Source organism: Larimichthys crocea, chromosome XI (assembly GCF_000972845.2).
Source record: "Larimichthys crocea isolate SSNF chromosome XI, L_crocea_2.0, whole genome shotgun sequence".
In the NCBI taxonomy this organism is placed as follows: Eukaryota; Metazoa; Chordata; class Actinopteri; family Sciaenidae; genus Larimichthys; species Larimichthys crocea.
In genome coordinates this window covers 10,028,191-10,049,968 of record NC_040021.1, presented here as the reverse complement: position 1 = coordinate 10,049,968, position 21,778 = coordinate 10,028,191, and the positions used below count along the sequence as shown (strand labels likewise).

The 21,778-nt window shown below is 41.7% G+C and overlaps 3 protein-coding genes across 6 annotated transcripts in view; 1 reads left to right on the top strand and 2 right to left on the bottom strand.

The window, feature by feature from the left end:
• The window catches only part of wasf1 (WASP family member 1), a 52,737-nt gene extending 49,913 nt beyond the window's left edge, over window positions 1–2,824 (bottom strand). The window contains exon 1 of one of the 4 annotated variants that reach the window (XM_019254144.2): window positions 2,367–2,824. The gene's annotated coding sequence lies outside the window, so the exon portion shown is untranslated. The remainder of the gene's footprint in view (window positions 1–2,366) is intronic. The other 3 variants (XM_019254142.2, XM_019254143.2, XM_010734708.3) reach the window with 3 other exon arrangements.
• A 918-nt stretch (window positions 2,825–3,742) lies between these two features.
• Window positions 3,743–19,706, top strand: cdc40 (cell division cycle 40 homolog (S. cerevisiae)). The gene is made up of 15 exons (XM_019254138.2): window positions 3,743–3,980; window positions 4,356–4,442; window positions 4,992–5,121; window positions 5,228–5,314; window positions 5,432–5,571; window positions 7,084–7,180; window positions 7,599–7,738; window positions 8,550–8,624; window positions 8,751–8,796; window positions 10,228–10,329; window positions 11,763–11,878; window positions 13,123–13,256; window positions 16,316–16,392; window positions 18,316–18,460; window positions 19,091–19,706. Exons 1-15 carry the CDS (start codon window positions 3,789–3,791, stop codon window positions 19,266–19,268), a joined length of 1,746 nt encoding a protein of 581 aa, XP_019109683.1. The 5' UTR covers window positions 3,743–3,788; the 3' UTR covers window positions 19,269–19,706.
• A 178-nt stretch (window positions 19,707–19,884) lies between these two features.
• The window catches only part of mettl24 (methyltransferase like 24), a 33,965-nt gene continuing 32,071 nt past the window's right edge, over window positions 19,885–21,778 (bottom strand). Inside the window, exon 5 of the mRNA XM_010734711.3 lies at window positions 19,885–21,109. Within this exon, the coding sequence (XP_010733013.3) occupies window positions 20,792–21,109 (318 nt within the window). The 3' untranslated portion in view covers window positions 19,885–20,791. The remainder of the gene's footprint in view (window positions 21,110–21,778) is intronic.

The window sequence follows — 21,778 nt, the reverse complement described above, 5'->3', positions numbered from 1 at the left end:
CAATGTCAACAAATAAGAGAGGTCCAAAAGCCTCCGCAGGAGGCATGCCAAAGCCCTTCTATCACAAGGGCCCACTGAAACACAGAGAAAAAACATGAGAACTGCTAACTGTGCAGGAATGTCATCCCTCGCAGCAAAGAGTTCACAAACAGCATCAGATAAAATCATGGCAATATGTTCTCTTCTATTCTGGGAATATACACCTGTAGGTAAGACCATTTGTCAGGTATACTGAGCACTATTATGTATCTCATGTATCAAGGAGCAGGTTATATAGATAGAGCCTTCAACTTTCCGACTTTTCACCGGTGTTTAATGTTTTCCTGCAAACTCAGAAATACCACATATAATCTCAAAAGCCCAGGTGTCACCTCATTTGGGAAAGTAGCCGCCTCGGATAAAACAATAGAACTGATTTTTGGACCTCAGCATAGATCCACTCCAGAGCAGAGTGTGGGTGAATTTGATCACTTCTGTAAATGTCATTTAAAGGAAGAGAAACTGGACCAGGTCTTGAAGGAAACTTTAAAATTCAGCCAAATGTTTCATGTACACATGTGCTCCCTCTGAGCTGTTGTGAAACTCATGTTAGACATGTGATCGTTTGGGATGTCACTGTTGCAGACTGATAAATATAACAGCTGCAAGGGCCCTCTGAGTATTTTGTGCAACAGTAACCACACACAGTAACCTATAGATTTCCTACACGAATAATGTAAGCTCATCTGGAAAGTGTGCACAATTAATACACATATAAAAAATGATTGTGGTTTCAATAAATGTAGAGAATGTAATGACTTCAAATCAAGGAATCCACTCCGTGCATTTCATTGCATCCTGGTCCGGACAGTGTAAGTGTATAGAGCTGCGCGGCTAATTTTAGTTTTTAAGTTTCAGCCCTTTCTGTTTGTGGATGTTGACGTGGTGTCTAGAGTTAAAGAATCTACTCTTGTGAGACAATCTGAACCGATCTGAGGAAAGTCATCCTTTAACCTCACTATGAAGTGTAGTCACTACTACTACGTTTACAGCACATTCAGCCGACCTGCTGCATTTGAATGTCATTTTAATACACGAGGAAGCACAAACTAGCCCCACTAATCCACTGTCAGAAGCTGCAGGCACAGGAGCGTACATCGACTTTTATCAATGGCTCTGCAGCTGATGTTTCATTCATCACCAACCATAGCTCCTTCTACTACAGGCTGCTCTTTATTTTACTACTGCTATTTATTAAGTGGGGAAAGCAAATATCTATATAATATATATATATATTATATATATATATATATATATATATATATATATATATGTTGCTTCCTGCAACATCCTTGGTTTGGGTTTTATTAAAATGGACATGCAGCAGGAAGTGTGGTCAGTTTAATGTAAGCCCTGTAACACTGAGCAGAGCCATATGAGCTGGCATCATGCGATGAAATCAAGGAATATCTTGGAGCTGTCACCACATTTGAAAAAAAAAAAAAAGAGCTGACCAACAAGACGACAATGTTGCTCATGCCCACTTTTTTCCTTACTGCACTTGAAGTAGTACAAAGAAGGTTTCAGATTTCACAAAGCATGATTTTCACTGGGCTTGAAGGGCTACCATCCCCCATGACTGCAAACCAAGCTGGCTGGAATAGACCCCAGCCCCTATCCTCTCTCTCTCTCTCTCTCTCTCTCTCTCTCTGAGTCAAGTCAATGCATTCTTAGTGGGGAGAAAATTAAATCACGTCGTGCCGATGTCAGCAGTTCGCCTGATCTCACTGTACAACAGAATTTAAACTCCACACACCGAATGCGAATAAGAAAAGAAAAAAAAAGATATGTGGCCATGTTTGCATAGATCATTTATGGGACATTGCAAATATTTTCTCTCCGGTTTCTCACCGACATGATATTCCCTAGGACTGAATGTGTCAAAGACTGCTGCTGCTGCTGCTGCTGCTGCTGCGGGGAGCTCATGCAGATGTGGAGCGTAGCAATTTATCACAATTATTAAGCAGTCCCGTTACAGAAATATCAGCTTTATTTGTGCATTAATAAACACACTATGGGTACTTTTAAGTATTCTGACCACTTTGGAGTCCTAACGTTGTCACAATATATATATGTCCACCTGTGTGTGTGTGTGTGTGTGTACTGGGTTAATGTGATAGTCAGCGATGGTCAGGCAGGGTTGAATTACCAAAGACCGTTATTAGTGAAGCAGCAGCAGCAGCAGTTTGAGGTTTCACTCAGTTTGAAGGCAGTTTTCTTCTTTGCTGTGTGAGATGTGAGATGCAATACCGTTAACGAGACATTACTAAAGTCTCATTTAAAAAAAAAAAAGTTAAAAATGTGACTTCAGTGGGTAGAAAATTTACCTGATACGTTTGTTAAAATTCCTCTTATTTGTTTTCCATCCTTACTCCGCAGCAGAGCATGCCACCGTGTCCAAGAATTTAAATCCCCGGCTCGGATCCATGATTGTACTGTCTCTGATATCAAATGTACTCCTGCTGGAAGAGGCGGCGGCGGAGAACAACCCAGCTGCCTTTTTTCCAAAGGGAATCCTCGGGGTTGATGTTAATTGAAATAGCGACAAACCGGGTCCGCTGAAACTAACAACAGGTTTCGTAGCAAAAAGAAAACATCCGTCAGTTTTTCCACATGCGACAAAGATGTTATTTCCAAAGCGACGAGCGTGAAATGAGCTTTATTCTCAGGAAAATGTCCCCGTTATCTTCCGTGATAATGGTACTTACCACTCTATTGTTAGGGCGCGAGAAAGCGTTCCGCGCAACTACTGCTGCCGCGCTCGTGGGGAGGCTCGCGGAGAGCGTGCGCGCTCGCAGCGTTGGTTATTTACTTCAAAGCGTCATGTTTGTGTTGTCCAATCCATTTCACGAGAAAGGACGTCCAAAACCTCACTGCACATCAGAGTTATATCATGTTACACTGTTAATCGATGTCCTGATGTCACATTGACTATATTACACATTAAAATGAACAAAAGTTGCATTGTGTTGTGCATGTTTACCGTTTGACGTCAGAAAAATCAACATATTTGCTACAATACGTGAAGATAACACTGATCACCACAGAAGTAGGCGTTCTTCTTCTCTATGGATGCAACCTCAGATTGAAATAATAATGTATAATAATAATAATAAGAAGATAACTCTCTTATTTGAGAAAATAACCATCCAAAAAATGATTTCGCTGCAGCATGTTTGACCTATTACTCTTGCAATAATATTATTATTTGTATCATGGTCACTTTCTTTGCAATATTTTTCTTACACTATGGTCACTTTACATTACAATACTCTTTATATATATAATATACTATTATCTATATATAATATATCTATATATAGATATAATATATCTATATCTATATATCTATCAGGCCACTTTTATCCTCAGTACTTGTCTGTTTTTGAAGGTTGATTGTTTTTCGTGTTTATTGTGTATAGATATGTTTATTGTATTTTATTTTTTGCCTTTACTACTTTTTATTAATTCTGTAGTGTGTGCTACACTTTCCTCTGCTGCTGTAACAAGTAAATTTCCCCGTGGTGGGATGAATAAAGTATATTTAATCTAATGTGATTACCAAATAAATATATAAATATTGTATCAAATTAAATGTTAGATACTCCACATATATGCTATTCATTGTTGTTTATTTAGGGTGAGTACATTAAACCTTTTTTTGTCTTTTCCTTCTTCTTTTATTTTGTTAAGTTCGCTATAACGGAAGTACCTCCCTTCTGCATCCGGCTTCATTCACAACATCCAAGATGTCTGCCGCCATCGGTTCCCTCGTTTCGTACGGTAGCGACTCTGATTCGGAAAACGAGCCGGAATCCAACACCGGTGCCGAGAAAGTGGAGCTAGTGACCCCGGACGCGACAGCTCACCTGAAGCCGCTGCAGTCCGGGAAGACGATGACTCTGGCTGTCCTCAACTCAGCGCCCGAAGTCGCCGTTAAGGTAAGCTAACTATAGCTAGCGTTAGCCTAACGGTCGCTAACCTAATACTTGATTGTTTGAGTTACATGTTGTTATTTACACCAGGCTGCAGGTTAATAATGAGGCATATGGGTTCAATGAATGACGGGGAGTTGAGAACAGGTCATTATTTAACACATACCGTTAACTATTGTTGTTAAATACACCAGTAAGAGTGAGCGGGAGAGTGTCGAGCAAGAGGATGTGCCTTATTTTGAAATCCAACGTGAGAAGTCAAATATTTCCGTAGTTATTTTGTTTTTTATATCTAATATCGAATACGTCAAACAGCCATTTTGTTCTGTACTGCCAGTCAGTCAGCGAGATGCCGTTTACTGATGCACATCTTCACATTAGGAGGCTGTGTTGACCGGCACACACCTGGACCCTTCACTGAAAGAAGTCACCTACAATCCCACGTTTGAAACTATGTTTGCACCAGAGGTAAGTTTGATCTGTGCAACCTGGAGCCCGTTTAGTGTGATACATACTGTGATATGAAACTAGATTTGATGTGACATCAGTAATATGTTAATAAAACATTAATATATAATGTGTATTAAATGTTTTCTGGAAGTATTATAGTCTTAATTATCTCAGCAGAGTGAAATGCTTTCTCATCGTTTGGCCATCGTACCCACATTAGTAATGTAACATCATATTTCATAAGTATTGATGTTTTACATCCGTATGGATCTGCTCTAATGTAAATAATACGAACTAAATTGCATGAAATAGAATATCTGTTATTAGTTGTTTATTATTTATGACTGTTATTGAGTGTCTGTATGTCTTTTGTTTTGTGGTGATGTCTACTCTTCTATCTAATCCATTTAGCTTTGGTTGCATAAATCAGAAAGTCTGCTGTTATTGAAGTCATGCTTATTAGATATATCTCAAAGAGAGGGCCCATGCAAAAATATTTGTTCCTCGCAATGGTCCATAAAAGTTTCATTTTACTGTTGTTAATGATTTTGCGTTGCTTCCTCTTAGTTTGGGCCAATGAACCCATTTAAAAGCCAGCAGATGGCCGCCCCCAGGAACATGTTATCTGGCTACGCAGAGCCTGCTCACCTCAATGACTTCATGTTTGAACAGCAAAGGAGGACCTTCTCCACCTACGGTAAGCTCGTCTGTGCGCTCCATGTTGGATTTAAGAAACGCTTGCCAATGTATTGACGGTGTTTGAATGTAAATGACCCCTTTACAACTCTCCACTCCGGCAATAGGTTATGCTCTAGATCCATCTGTCGACACACACCATTCATCCTCTAACACCTACATCGGTGCAGTTGAAGAGGCTGAGAAAAATAAAGGTAATCATTTGTCACACAATATTTCTTATGTGTTTGTCTGAATCTGGCCGTATAGACCAGACTTTATTTAGTAGGTCCTCTGTTCTATGAAGTGTTTAACTCATGTGGCTCTTCCAGGGCTAACTGTGTTCGAGAGTGGACCTAAGAAGACAGAGAAAAGGAAAAAGGTGAAGGGTGGAGATGCAGAAGAAATCGATAACTTCCTTGGACCTTGGGCGAAATATGCAGATGAGAAAGATGGGGCCAAACCATCAGAGGTAATGCACCACATAATATAAAAATAGAGATTTAGATAGTAAATAATTATCCAACTTAGTACTTAATGTGGTAGTAAGGCAAGAAAACACAGTTAGGACAGGATCAGGGATTGCGGCAACTCGTAGCAGGGTTGTCCGGTGGTGGGGGGGTGAGTAATGGTAAATGGACTGTACTTATATAGCGCCTTTCTAGTCTTCCGACCACTCAAAGCGCTCTACACTACATATCTCATTCACCCCATTCATACACATTCACACACCGATGGCATAGCCTTCAGGAGCAATTGGGGTTCAGTGTCTTGCCCAAGGACACTTCGACATGCAGACCGCAGGAGCCAGGGATCGAACCGCCAATCATCTGATTAGTGGACGACCCGCTCTGTGAGCCACAGCCGCCCCCCGGGTGAGGGGAGCTAAGGGTGGGTTGCCGTGGGCGTGTCTATACGTGCTGAATGTCACTGCTGTGAAACGATCAGGAAAATAACTTATTTCCTGATTAACAGCTTTATCGAGGCCGGCGCTCGCTCTCTGTTATTGTTACTGTATGTCTCTCTCTCAAACTATTGGACACAAATCAAATTAAACTTCTTCATGTCACTATTTTGCGGCATAAGTTGCGAGTTAGACTCAGATTTAGAAGCTGGGTACATGAAATAAACAAAGTCAACACACACACACACACACACACACACAGGTAGATTATCAGAGTTTAGTCTGTGAATCCACCTGGATAGCCTCTGGTTCAGAGACATTTCCGTCTCTGGAGGTTTGACCGAGTGTCTGATTGGCTTGTGAAGTGTGACGTGGGGCTCCGTTTTTTCCCAAGGATGGATCCGGCTCAACTCCTCTCCCGCACTCTGGTGCGTTTTTTTTTTGTGGCAACCCCTGTGTTGTGGACTGCCTGTGCGAAAACGCACGACCCGCAATGAAATGAACTGAAAGACCTCAGTTTTTCCCGCGGTGCCTGATTCTATGTGAATCTGCGCTTAGGCAGTAAAAGTCTCTAGTGTAATCTATGCTTAATGGGCTTTTAGTTTTTAAATCACCAAAATAAGTGTCTTTGTATTTATTCCTTATTAGCATAAAACATAATTCAACTCTAAAGGCACAATTATTTTTTATCAGTATGTGCAATAAAAGCCATAATGTGGGGTTTCATTTACTGTTTGGCTGAACATGCACTCACCTGCAGTACTCAACTGTGGCCTTTTGAGAGTCATTATGTAATTATGTAAAACTTTGAAATGTGCTGGTATATTGCACTTTTGTAGATGAGACACATACTGGCACACATACTGCTTATGTGCCAGTGGCTATGCGATCCCCCTCACCCAGACAATACATCTGCTGTCAGGGAAAACTAAAAGAGTTGGCCTGAGCAATCCCCCGTACACCAGAGCGTGCAACTGCAAAGAGAACCAACTTCAATGTGCTCCGTCTGTTTTCATCACTGTATTCCAGAACAAATCTCATTGGTAATAATTGGGTGTGTGATGAAATTTTGTTTTGCAGGACGAGCAGAAAGAGCTGGATGAGATCACAGCCAAGAGGCAGAAGAAGGGAAGGAATGAGGAAGAGGCTCCTGCAGAAGAGAAGACCATTCTCCATGGTAATGAGGCCCTCTCCGATTGAGACATTTGAATGACCCCCAGTAAAACGATTACCTGCTTTATTTTTAAATTTGAAATTGTCGTTTTACGATTGGAGTTAGTGTTTCTTTTGAGATTCTTGAAGGACCTCTTGTCCTTGACTTGAATATGATCATGAAATCTTCCTCTGCAGATGAAATTTACTTAGTTGTCATGGTTCAAATTACTTTATTTAATGTTCCTTCTGACTAGTTGTGATACCATGTTTAGACTATTTGTCTCTGGAGCTGCAGGTGCACTTGTTGGTCAAAGATTCAATCCCACTAGAAAACTTCTAATGCTAAGGACAGCTTACAGCCCCGTCTCCTTTCTAAACATATCCAAATGCTGCAGTGTTTTTCTCACATGCTATTTTGTCTCTTTTTGTTCTCCCTCTAGTTAAAGACATGTATGATTACCAGGGCAGGTCATACCTCCACGTCCCACAGGATGTGGGCATCAACCTGCGTTCTGCAGAGGCTCCAGACAAGTGTTACCTGCCTAAGAAGCAGATTCATGTCTGGTCTGGACACACCAAGGTCAGTGGAAAGGGGCATAAATCACTTTTTGTTTTTACGGTCTAGTTTAAAAATCTTTCAGGTTTAAGTATCCTCTCTGCAAGCTTTGCTGATAGTCAGGTCTAGTATTGCAGTGTTCTGAAATAATTCTGAAATGCAAACTAGGAGCAGTGTCATATAGGTGTCTGTCTATACATAGAGAGAAAATCCCATTATGCGGTCCTTGTATGAATTTCTGAGACAGTCAGTAAAAACTTCCTGGGCACGACTGAAATAAAATGATAACGTGATCATATAGCCACTTGTCGCTGACACATTCAAGATTATTCGTTCTCTTCAAAACACCATCTTTTATAAATCAAATATGAAGGCGAATGTTACTCCAAGAAGGATCTGATTCAAGCTTGAGATCTGCCAATGTGCTTCAGGGAGAGAGAAATCACTCAGGTTTTAAATTGGCTTCCATTCGCTTTGTGCAGGAAGTTACAGCCTTCAGAGCCTAATTTGAAATACAAAGCGGTTTGAAAAGATAATAAGCATGTGGAAGTGCTGATGTGGAGATAATAGAGAGAGGGTGGACCGTACAGTGTCACCAAAGTTTAGAAAGTTTGGTAACTTGAAAGTAATGGTGATGGTGCTGTAACTATTACAGAGACAACGCGTGCATACTGTACTGAAATGTTTACATATTAATTAAATGTTTACTAACGCGCTTTCTGTACGCCTTATTAAGTCTAGGAGCTTAGAGACTGTGCCCCACTTTCTCTTTTATAGCAGAAGAAATATGGTTGGATATATGTATATATGTATCTTTTCTCTGTATATTTCCCAGGGTGTCAGCGGCATCCGACTGTTTCCGAACTCTGGTCATCTGCTGCTGTCTTGCTCCATGGACTGTAAGATCAAGGTAAATAATCACACAAGCTTGTGAATTAATATATGCACACTCGTTCTGATTTAAAGTTGCACAATGTTGCTTTATTTTAATGTAGTGTTGGGGCTCATTTGTGGTTTCATCTCCTTCTCTCCGCAGCTATGGGAAGTGTACAGCGAGAGGAGATGTATAAGGACATTTATTGGTAAGTAATCTTAAATCCTCATGTGATAAACGTTAATAATTAATAAATTCACCATCAAATTATAACATTTTATAAGCAACAATGGACTGTCGACAAACATGCTGACATTAAATATGTTGGGGTCTTAAAGACAGCATCCTTCTTCAGCATCACCGGAACACCAATGACACATCCGCTGACCGTTAACAGACCTCGTTTTTTTTTCTTTTAACAAATACATTACGGACATTTACGGATACATGGGGTCTGTAGGGGTGTGCGGGGTGATGTGCAGGTCACTCTTACACGCCTCCCGGAGACAGCTCACTGTCTGAATAGAGATTGTTTGGAGCCACGGTTCTGCTTGTCAGCTGCTTCACAGAATATGCATAATTCAGCAGCCCAGAGGCCGAAGAGAACAAGGCGCAAGGGAGGACACAAGACCCGGAGAGGAGTTGTGGTGAAGACAGAGCACTGACTGAGAGCTTCTTATAATTATTTTGATTTATTCAGAGGAGTCTTATGTTATGTTAACTATCCTACAGGGGAGCACATTAGATTATCATTTTGTTGTTGCTGCTTTGCTCTCAGCTCCATCGTGTCCTGGCTGGTATAGTCTTTTTTTATTCTGCAGCAATTTAATGATTGGTACTTTCATTTTTAAAATTCTTCTCTGAGATTTTTTGGTGTGTGTTTGTACTTGTAGATCTTTCGAAAGTGTGTCTTTTTTGTTAACTCTTGCTAAAATTACAGATGTTTATCATCCATTATTCTGCATATGGGAATTATCACGCAAGAAAAAAACAGTTAAGAATATCGTACATGCATGTCGTGTGTATTTTCATGTTTGGATGCAGACTGTGACATTTGCCTCACTTTCAGTAGCACATTTATCTGTGTTTTTTCCTGTACACACATACACCGTCAAGGTTTTTATGCAGCGGCTGCGTCGCCTTTGGCACGCCGGCAAGTCGGGTTAGAGCAAGCGAGCAGGCGAACAGGCACTTAGCCTCAGTGGGGCCTGTTATCGCCGTGGAAACAGTGTAGCCCCGATAAAAGCCAGTTTTAACAAGGGAGGCGTCTGCGAGCGCCGGGCCCACAGGGACCTCACCGACACTGTATGAGAAAGAGCCAAAGGGTTGCATAGATTGGGATTAGGGAGAGAATAAGCCAAGGTAGAGAATAGTTGAAAAGACAGACAGAGCTTGTAATTTTTCCTCCTCTTCGTTTAAAGATTCCATTTTCCTCGTCTCCAACAGCCCACATCATCTTTCTTCCTCAACAGCCCTTATTTCCCTTAACCACATTTCACATTCCTCAAATGAATGGGGTATCAAAGAAAAGCAGCCGGGGGAGAGACTTTGTAACAAGACTTAAGAACACTTTAGTGAATATTTTCTGGTGTACGTTTATTTATTTGTTTGTAATATGTATGTAAATTTCCTTTGCTAGGCCACAGCAAAGCAGTGCGAGACATTTGCTTTAACAACACCGGGACCCAGTTCCTCAGCGCCGGCTATGACCGCTACCTTAAACTCTGGGACTCTGAAACAGGTAGGCCCAACTGAATCAAGAGAGATGCACCACGCATGAATATCTCACTTATACAACCTGTCTGTTTGAATGTGTCACGATTTTAATCACAGATCTCACAGTCTGTGAGTAGAAATCCTTCCTCTTTGATAGTGTGTATGAGGGGGATAACACACTGTACACAGTGATATAACCTTGATCTCACAAGCTATCAGGTAAGACATCAGCTGTCGCTGCAAGCATATTTCTGGAAGGTCGGAAACACTTTTCAGCCCGTTTGTTACTCATTCACCTTTTACAGACTTTTTAGTTACACGGCTACTTAATTGATTAATCGTTTAAAAATACTAAACATTCTCAAGTTCTAGCTTCTCAGATTTGCCCGTTTTCTTTGTCTTTAGTGATAATAAAACAGAAAAGTTTTGGACTTTGGACTGTTGATCAGACAAAACAACAACAACATGAATATGCCTTTGGACTGTTGATCAGACAAAACAACAACAACATGAATATGCAGATGAATCAATAATGAAAATAAATGTTTCCTATAGATTGTTTGTTTTTATATGAACCCAGTATTCTGTTAATATGGAGCTCATTTCAGCATTAGTCTCCAGATAGACTTAACATGATGTTTATATAATAAAACACAGTGCACGAAACCTGTAAAACAAATGTAATCAGCAGCTTTGACACAGCCTTTGTGAAATCCAGCTATTGTAGAGCTGAGAAGCGACAACTCGTTTGTGTTACTTTTCATTTTAAAATGCTGTCTAACTCTTGTATATATAATTTAGGCTCACCAGTCTTACCAGTGCCATATTGTTATCTTCCCCTCCACTGCTCACCCGTCTCACTTTCCACCCCTCTCAACTAAGTGCCAATCCAGCAGAGGGCAGAAACGAGTTAAATCCCCCACTTGTTGTAAACAGGATCCCATCTGAAGCCACATCATCCAAATACTTAGTCAGAGTTGAGACTACATAGGTACGACGTGTTAAATGAAATGTGTTCCTTACTTTTCCAGTCAGTCGTGGGTTTGTTAAGTTAAAAAAAAAAAAATCAGCTTCTTTCAGATGTGAAAGATTTTAGTACTTTATTCAAGATTTGTCCCAGTTGCAGTTGAGCACTGGGTGTAATACAGAAATTGTGTCAGTGAAAAGCCTTCATTCTTATCTTAAGGGGCTCTTGGTGTTGCCGTCAGTTTAATTTCCTCTGCTCTCAGCTCCAGCAGTAGTGGTAGCATCATTCCTGTGGTGATTCACCTCTGCTGAATGAATACAAAGAAACACAGAGCTTTCTGCTGTTGCGGCTGAAGTGTCGCTGCCTGCAGGGACAGAGAATACAGCATTGAAAGTTGCAGTCTGTGCCCTTTTAAACTTTAAACAACTCGAGTGTGAGAAGCCACTGTGGATTCTTCTGTGGCTTTGACTTTCATTGTGCTCCTTCCACAGGGCAATGTATCTCCCGCTTCACCAACAGGAAGGTACCGTACTGCGTCAAGTTCAACCCAGACGAAGACAAACAGAACCTTTTTGTGGCCGGGATGTCGGATAAGAAGATTGTTCAGGTAAAGTCGGCATGTGCCGCACCACGAGCAATTCGATTCGGCTCCCTCCATCGCCTCATGTGTATTTCCCAGTTGACCAAGCAGATGCACACAAGAATTTCTGTGTATACCCTCTGTGCCCACAGGAGCATGAAATACACTCCCGTCTCATCTTCCAGCACTAGTGCGTGTATTTGTGTGTGCGTGGCTCGAGGTTTCAGTGGCTGACAGGACTAGAGCAAGTCATTAATCACGGGCAGCATTAGGGTAGCAGAAAGGCAAATAGAAGAGAACAGTCTGTGATGAAAGTAGGAAATCCATAACTATGATATCATTACAGCAAACCGTTATTAGAACAAGTAACGCCGAACCTCTGAAAATTTGGATTGTTGCAGTTGAGATGATTTTATTTTCCCACAATTTATAATCATAGACTTTGGGACTAACTAATATGGAAGCTTAGTTTTAGACTCAGTGGCATCTTTAATTGAAAATATGTCAAGAAGTTAATGTAACAGCCACAAAGTTTGTCCTCTAATTTGTCCAGATAAACGGCAGTCATTCCAGAAATATCTGGCACAACGATCAGGGTTTGTATTAAATCATGCAGGCCTCTTCTGGGTTTTCAGAACAGATGGCTGCTCTTGTGAGCAGCCGAAGGCCAAGCTAAAAAAAAAACAAAAACTCACAGCATAAAAAGAATTGCATGTAAAATCTGTTTTTGGACAGATTTTTCATTCGATGCCCGCGGGCCGGATCTATGGGCTTGACTTTTCTTTTATATTTAAACGTGTGCATAATGTTTTCCTAAATAAATATTAATGATTGAGGCCTGTTTGCTAATTGCTGTCATTACACCACTTCTGCAGCAGCACAGTCTCCCACATCTCCGCCATGTGCGCGTGTCTTTGTTACATTAAGAAGTTTTTGGCATGCAGCTCCCCGCAAGACTGTGCAAAATGTAGACGGAAATCAGTTTCAGGCTTTGCTTCATCATGTTGCAGACAAATGTTCACCTCCCGGTCGCTTGGTAGCGTAGTGGGTTAAGTGGCCGCCCCGTGTGTGGAGGCTATAGTCCTCACTGCAGCTGGCCCCGGTTTGAATCCCGCATTGGACGGCTAATTTACTCACTCCCCCTCTCTCTGCCCCCTGCTTCCTGTCTACCTTCAGATGTACTATCAATAAAGGCATAAAAGGCCAAAAAAATAATCGTAAAAAATAAATAAATATGTTCACCTCCTCTCTCGTTCGTATCTTTCCATCAGTGGGACATCAGGACAGGGGAGGTGGTTCAGGAGTACGACCGTCACCTGGGAGCCGTCAACACCATCACCTTCGTCGACGAGAACCGTCGGTTTGTCAGCACATCAGACGACAAGAGCCTTCGAGTGTGGGAGTGGTGAGTGTGCAGGCTGCGGCCTGAAATATTAATGCGATGTTTTTGAATTTGATTGCACCGTTTACTGTTCTGAGCCAAGCACTTAATCTCAAATACTTTGTAACGGAAGACTGGGGTTTCGTTTGGCAGCTGCTTGGAGAAATGTATTCAACGTTATGAATGTTAAAAACCGATAATGAGCAGAATTTAAGAAGAAGAAAGAAGTTCAAGAGGAGGAGGCATTTAAGTGAGTCGCGCTAGATCCGGTAGCACGATCGTTCTCAGGGGACTTTTTACTGTGACACAGCCTCATTGTGTTCTGTCTAACCTGCCTAACAAGAAGACTGAGGGGAAAAAAGAATCGTGCGTCACCTTCTGAAGATTGCTCAGTGCTCCTTTCATTAGCCGCTGAGAAGAAGCAGACATCAACAGACCTCTAGACGACCACATCTTGGACAAAGCCTCACCCAGCTGTGCTGCTAATCTGCTCTGAGTCATAGCCCCTGCCACGTCTTTTGCCTGCTTTATATGCATCTCTACAGTGTGTGTGTTTTATTTATTTTTTCCCCTCTGGAGCTAATATTGTGCATTGACAATGCTCCAGCAAAAAACCCCGTGAGCCTCTACACTGTTGCCAGTTATATATTTGAATAAATAAGCATTTTTGAAACTGTGCCACAAATTAAATTACCAGAAGGGAGATGTGCTGGCAGGTCAGATAAAGTTTAAAACTAATTTCCCTTTTTTAAAAATCTCCCTTTCTTTCCCTTTTTGCAAAAACATGCACATGTGTAATTAACAAGGTCATGTCCACTCTGTATTCCCATGAGCTTGTTTATTTTTAGATGTTCTGTGCGTGTCCTACTCAAGTCTTTGTCTGTGCATAATAGGCAGTCAAAAGCAACCACCAAGAGCTGCTTGCAGATTGGCTGGGGGGGTAACACACTGTGGTATTTGTTGCACAAAGATGATAAATATTTACAAGACCAGCTGATAAAGAGCGCTTCCTGTGGATCCTTGAAAGGAACTTCATTGTCATTGTCAGAACTTCTGTTCTTCTCCGTGTTTCTTTTTGCTCTAGAGCATGAGAGATGTGGATTAACTATTGAAACGATGTTTGCATTTTTGCACAGACATCAGCAGATGCAAAAGAACTATCCCAAGAGTCTGCTTAGTTGTTTTTTTCGAGGCGATCTCCCATAAGCTTTTTTTTTTTTTTTAGTGTAGCGTGGGAGCAAACGGGCAAGCTTATGTTGGGCCAAAAGTGGCTTTACTGTCCCTCTTTTTCCCACGGATACCACCTGGCCCTTGACTCTAACTAACTCCGTTGTGAGCTGCTGCTACACAGGAGCTTTAGGCTGAATTTACCGGAACAGTCTCATATCTCTAGAATAGTAGTGGAGGCCGGCGGGGAGAGAGGGGCAGAGTGAGGGAACGCCGGATGGTTAGAACAGATTGCGAGGCAGCAAAAATCTACAAGTCATTCGCATCACAGTGCAAACACGTCTTCAAATTCTATCCTCGTTTTCACACGCGTACAGAGTACGTTATCTGTGGCAGAGGTTTATCTTTCAAGGAGCGGAGAGTTGGTGTGTGTGTGTGTTTGCTGGCGGAAGGTTACAATCAATAAAAAATGTGCTGGACTGTGCCCAGGAGAATTAGCTCTCGATCATGAAGTTCATTGAAACTGTGATCTTGGAGAGACATTTGGGATGACGATGACGACGGAAAAAGATGAAAAATGGAAAGTGAACCGCTATCGTCCAAGTACTCCGTTTCCCATGTGTACTCTCAACACAGAGGCTCAGTCTTGGCAGGTTTCCAGCCCGACTTCGATTATGATCCTGACCTAAAAATAAAAAAAAGCCCCCTGCCAACCCAAATTTAACATTATGTAAATATTTTCCCTTCACTAATGATTGCACCAAGACTGAATTGTGGCAGTCACTTGAAAGAGAGAAAAAAAAAGATAGATTTTTCTAGCAATTATGTTTTGAGAAATCATCATTTCACATTAGTCGTAAATAAGCAAAGATTCTTCAACTCCCTTCTCAGTGAGAGACATTCGGTCTTGACATTTTCCCTGAAGGCTGATTACATAACTTAACCTCCTCGCCTCGCTGCAGATGTTATGCCTGACAAAGTTCATATATAAAATATACAATAAAAACCCCGTCTTCTGCTTCTTTGTCCTCTTTCCTTGATCGGCATGAAACATCGTAAAACGGCAATCAATCATCTATTATTCATGAACGTCCCCAGTGTACAGATTGTTTGTCAAGTGTTTTCCTTTCTTCCTCCCCCATCGCCCTCCAGACGACAGAACATTCGCACTGGTTATTTCTGGAGCGCAGATGAAGAAATATGATGGCTTTGTTATCTTTCAGAGTTTGGCTTGGCTCGTCTGCAGACATGACAGCGTTTTCTTTGTACAGGGGGTTTGCACCTCTCTGCAGTTCTTCGAAAGGCCATTTTTGGTCTTGTGAATTAAAACACGGCTCCAGCTGTTACTTATCGCATAAAGACAGAGAGATTGCTCCAGTTTAAGCAGATGGAGAGATGAGAACAGGGATATTGCTCTGTAACACTGACTTAATGCAAGTAAAGTGAAGCAGAAAGATTCATTAGGTACGCGCATTCACTTAGTTTGGAGTAGGTTTCAGATGCATACACAGTTAAAGAGTTATTCTGGCACAGCATCGTATATTCGAATGATCTTCTGCAGACCACTTAACGGCCAAATAGCCAAGTTTCAGATCTCTGACAAAGCAGAGAGTCATAGCAGAACATGAAAGAACAGGGAGGCAGGGTGAAGGAAGTGTAGAAGGGACTAATAAATAATTGGATGCCAGTACAGTCGGCGGCGCAGCATCAAAAGCTTTCGGACTGCATTGAGTTATTCACATACTGTAGCTGTCACGGCGAGTGTTTTCCTCTTCAGTAACAAGCATTTTTGAGGTGGTAAGAACTACAGCTGTGGATGTTTCTCTTTCTTTTCTTTTGAGTTCTTGTTCTGGGTCCGTGCAGGTTTCTGTTTAACCCCGTCTTCAAGTGTACTCACAGCGCTTTGTCTTTTTCAGGGATATCCCCGTGGACTTCAAGTACATCGCTGAACCCAGTATGCACTCCATGCCAGCTGTTACACTCTCTCCCAACGGTGAGCAGTCAAATACTGGCAAAACACTCGCAGGCACACAGACTCTGGGGAGCATAAACCCATATTGCCAGATTGAAGTTGATTCTTCATATTTTCCCGTGTTTGGTCATTGAAGGATAAAAACAAGGCAGGCTCTGTTCATCATACGTAAATGTATGTGTGATGAACAGAGCCAGTCACCAGGGTTGAGATCCAAGCGTTATTGATATATATAGATGTTGTCTGTTGCCATTTCCAGTCTTTTCTTAGTTTGGATACACCGGCTGTCACAAATGAACTCTGTTAAAACACTAAAACTTCTTCTTTAACACACAGTACTGTGAGGGAGTGAACGTTAAAGCACACAGCAGCCAGCAGTTTCAACCGATGACATGTCAGTGTGATGTTAAAGCTTGAGATGGAGAGATGCACTCCTCCCTCCACAGATAATGTGGAGACAAACATTAAAGGAAAGCTGTGAGGATATATTCCTCGCTGAGAGCCACATGAACAGATATATATCTTTATGGTAAATATGAAGATACTACCAGGACACAGTTTGCTTAGCCCAATGACTGACTCTATCAAAAGTTTTATTGGAGACTTGTCATCACCACGCCGTTTCCACAGAGTCATTCACATAAAGACATGATGGCACATAACCTACAGTGAAGCTGCCTTGACATTTTCACACTTTGTACAGTTTGAACAAACAAGACGTGTTTCTTAGTGAGCGTACGAGGTGCTGGTAGGTGGATTCTTCTCCCTTTGGGCAGAACTTGTTTTCAGACAGTTGTGAGAGTGCTATAGAGCCTCTCTGACTCTCTGCAAGAAAGCCAATAAGCATATTTTCCCAAAATGTCAAACTATTCTTTTAAATTTCCATACTAATTATTTAGACTTGCTCGAGGCACTGTGCAGCTGAATTGATGAGTTTCCACAGATGCGAGTGGAAGCAACTTACTGAAACGGTAGCCAAGTTTTGCAGGTGGTCACCCTCTTCAAATATAAGGACGGATCAGGAACTCCCTGTTGTACTCCTTCAGCTTCAGCTCCCATCAAACTCATCTCTCCTCATCTTTTTATTTCCCCCCTCGACATACTTTGTTTGCTCTCTCCCTACTTCCTTCCTTCGGCAGTGTCATTATTTGGCACGTAAAATTGACCGAGTTGTTTTCATTCCCCCGCACCTATTGCTTTTGACATTTGTGGACGACAGCGTCTTATTCATTTAAGTTTTTGTGCGGGAGGATGTAAGGACACACACACACACACACACGGCAAACACTAGATCTTTCTCATACCGCATTATTAAATTCCATCATGTTTCCTTTCAAGAAGTGCAGTGAGTCGTGTAATGCTGTGACACTGAGGCGCAGCCTCTTATCACTGCGCACTGACTTTGAGGCTGCGGCTGAAACGCTCTGTAAAGTAGATCTCGACTGAGCGGCCTGATGAAAAACCTCTTTTCATTTTCCTCTAAATTGCCTCGATCTTTCCACTTTTATGTCGGCAGAACGATGAGTTTGTGTCCTTTTTTCAGTGTCGTCCACTCACATTTCCATAATGTTTTTTTATTTGATTTCTGTCCTTTAGGCAAATTTCCCCTGTTGTTAAAAACTGTTTGACTCCACGCATATTGAGAGTAGTGACATGATGCCACTGAGATGCTTGTTAAACATTTGGCTGAACAAGTTGCTGTGTGCTTTTAAACTTGTTGTGACACATTATATGACATTAAGTGCCAACACAAACTGTAAACTGCCCCACTTTAGATATTTTATGCTGTACCTCCACACACTTATAAATAACATACTCGACAATTTTTCCTGTGATTTTTGTGAGCATGTTGTGTCATGTTATTACAGCAGTAATGAAGTGCTGTGCGGCGCCACTTCAGATCAGCTGCAAAGCTTCATGCTGTGTGCTTCTTTCCATCCCCAGGTAAATGGCTAGCGTGCCAGTCTATGGACAACCAGATTTTGATCTTCGGAGCCCAAAACCGTTTCAGACTGAACAAGAAGAAAGTCTTCAAAGGCCACATGGTGGCCGGTTATGCCTGCCAAGTGGACTTCTCCCCCGACATGAGGTAAAGCCTTTACCTCTGCTCTTCTGATAAAAGAACGACATTGCACAGATGATTCATTTTTTACGTGATTAAGAAAAATACGACCGAGAAATGAAAACTAAGTTAGCTGTTTTTTGTGAAGAGGATTAAAACTGTCAGGATGAGTTGAAGTGAAAAAAAAAAAGAGACAAAATTTAAGAATCACTTTATTTTAGAGATGAAAAAGCGAGTGGTAAAACAGGTTCAAAACAACATTTGTATCAGGATGGTTGACTCATTTGCTCTAAAATGCCTTCAGTTGATGAAGAGCTGTGGAAAACCGCCTCTTCATATTATCTAATATACATGCTCTACAAGGAGAGCTAACTAGGACAGTCCAGCACTCTAATTTTAGCCAAAACACCCATTAAGACCAGTTTTTCCCCCCCATCTTCTCACATACCACCACCCACGTCTGTGAGCAGGTGCCCTAACTTCCTTTTGGTATCCATGGCAACAGTGCAACTCCTGGCTGGAATAAAATATCCAAAAATTCCGACTCCCACCTTTTTGGCAGGTGAAGTGGAGACCGGAGTAATTTTTAGCAAAGTGCTAATCTTTCCATCCTCTCTCTTCCTCTTTGTTTGTTTTCTCTCTCTCTCTCTCTGTCAGTTATGTGGTGTCAGGAGATGCGGACGGAAAGCTGAACATTTGGGATTGGAAGACTACCAAACTTTACCACAGGATCAAGGCTCACGACAAGGTGTGCATAAGCGCCCTGTGGCACCCACATGAAACCTCCAAGGTCATCACATGCGGTTGGGACGGACAAATCAAACTCTGGGACTAAATCTGTCCTGGTGGGCGTTTGCGTGTTTGTTTGGGAAGGGAGGGCGGGGTTCTAGGAAATAATGGACAGAACTGAACTGGTTCACTAAAGAGAGACGGAAAGGGGACTGGTTGTCCCATGGATTTTGTAAAAAGCCACAGGACTGGTATCCAGTCTTATTGTAGCAGTGTATTTTTGTATCCTGTCGCGAGAGCTCAAATATGTACTCATGTAATATCTGTACAAAGATGAACACAAGAACGCATTCTTTTAAAAATTTCTACTGCAGAAATCATATTGGAGGGAGTACCATGGCTTTTTCTTTTAATAAGTGTTTTGTTATTTTAATTTGCAATGTCCTGTGTAGAGACCTCTGTAATCTTTAAAAATTCTTAATTTTTCAATCGTCTCTTTGTGGAAATAAACATTCTTTAAATTTTGTCTCCTTCAGAAAACTAAGCAGTTACCTTGGAAAATATGTTTTTATTCAAATGCCAGATGATTCATTGTTTTCTCTCTCTCTCGATTAAACTGCGCCAAAAGATTTGGCAAATTATATTAATTAGATTTAGACTAGATTAGAATTTTTGAATTATTGTAGACTGATTATTTTTTGAGGGTGTCAGCCCAGTGTTATGTTTTCAGATTAAATTTAGTTGATGAAGCGCTGGTGCAGCACAGATAATGGAGTAAAGCCAATTGAACACCAAAAGGAAAAAAAAAAAAGAAAAATCAGTGAGTTATACAACAATTGCTTCCTCGTGTGAAACACATTTGTTGTTTTCTATTATAATCCAGGAAACTCCAAATATCCAAATAATGGCTTTCATCTTTTCTTTTTGTCTTTTCTTCATGCGCTCGCCCACACATCTTCATTTAAATATCCCAAAACACACAGGAGAGACGTCACTGTTGACGTTCTTCACATAATCGTTGTGTTTTGTGTTCTAGATTTCTCAGTTCAGTTGCAGGGAAGCGTCTCTTTATCTCATCTACAGTCTTCTTCTGTGGAGCAGATCCCATCTCTTTACCTTTATTACTCGTTCCCCCTGTTCAGTCTCTTTGTCATCCTGTGTAAGCAGCTCTAGTGGCCTCAAATATCCACAACGAGGCACTTTAACACTGTGTATCCATTTCCTTTAATTCATATTCTATTTGATAGGACTGTGGTGTCTGGGCCAATGCAGACCTGTGGTAATCTGAAAAAGGTTGACCTAATATTTGGCTGTGGGCCAAGCTCAGATAGGACCATGATGACAGGGGTTGACTGTGAATCAGAGGCTGACCTGCAGCCAGCAACACAGCCACTATGAGGTAGAACACAGAGGGCCTCTGGAGGCAATTACTCTGCCCTTCTACATGGCTGAGGTCATTACAGGCCAGGAGAGGAAGAGCAGGAGGATAAGAAGAAGCAGGGATTTTAGTTTTGTAAGAAAGATCAGGTCAGATTAAATAAAAAGGGGCTGCTGGGGAACAGCCGTGCCTGAGCAAGAATTACACAAACTTGTATTTTCCAGCCAAGATAACTGACTGTCTGGCACCAGTCAAGCCTTCCACTGTGTGTTCACCCAGCTCAGGGTGTAAGCGCTGCTGGCGTTGAGTACATTCTTATGCAGAAAGAGGTGAGGTTTGGCAGGGTCGCTGTGGACATGGAAGAGGCGGAAGTTGGCACGTTCGAGCTCCTTGAGCAGGCTGAACCAGTAGCGCACCACGGATGGGTCATCGCCACCCACCTCAAAGCCTGCCCAGTGCAGGTGAATCTCCAACAACAGCTGACCCACCGAGTCCAGAACTCCCTCCAGGACCAAATTCTCCAAAATCTTCCACTCTGCGCTCTCCATATCCGCCTTCAGCACATCCACCTACAGCGGGGGACAGGAAATCAGGTAATAAATGAGTTCTGTTGTAAGGAATGACGTTTGATCGTGTTGAATTACTGAACGCAGAAACTATTAAAAGATGAAAAGGAGTAAGCGAAGCTTGGCCTTTGTTCTTGCTTTAGCAATGCTGATGATTGATTGAGCGAGAGGGCAGCCTGACAAGGTTTACTCTTGGCGCATAGAGGGAATGCTTCACAAGATGAATGTTAATGGCACCCTTAGGTCATATTCATGCATGCGCAAGGTTTAATGCACATCCTCAACCTTGGCTTTCCTCTTAACACTACTGAATTGCTAAAGATGTCCATTGTCTGACCTTTTATGTGTTTAAAAGTCTTGTTGCCGACCGTTTTTATTCCTTCTCGGCCCACCAATGTCTCCATTTTCCAGAGGGGAGATTAGGTTATAAGATTTATCAAACAGAGTCCTTGAATATTGCAGTGCCAATGATTATTACATTAAAGATAACATAAGATATTAGCTAAAGAAAAAAGCCATAGATCTCTTGTGTTTTATGGAACTGTGGGAAATGTTCACATTTCATCCGGTGCCATGACAGCACAGATATTAAAGCAGCCATAAAAATCCTCTCCGATTGATGCCTTTGGTGATGCCACAGAAATCCCAGTCCTCATTAGCGGGACTTGAACA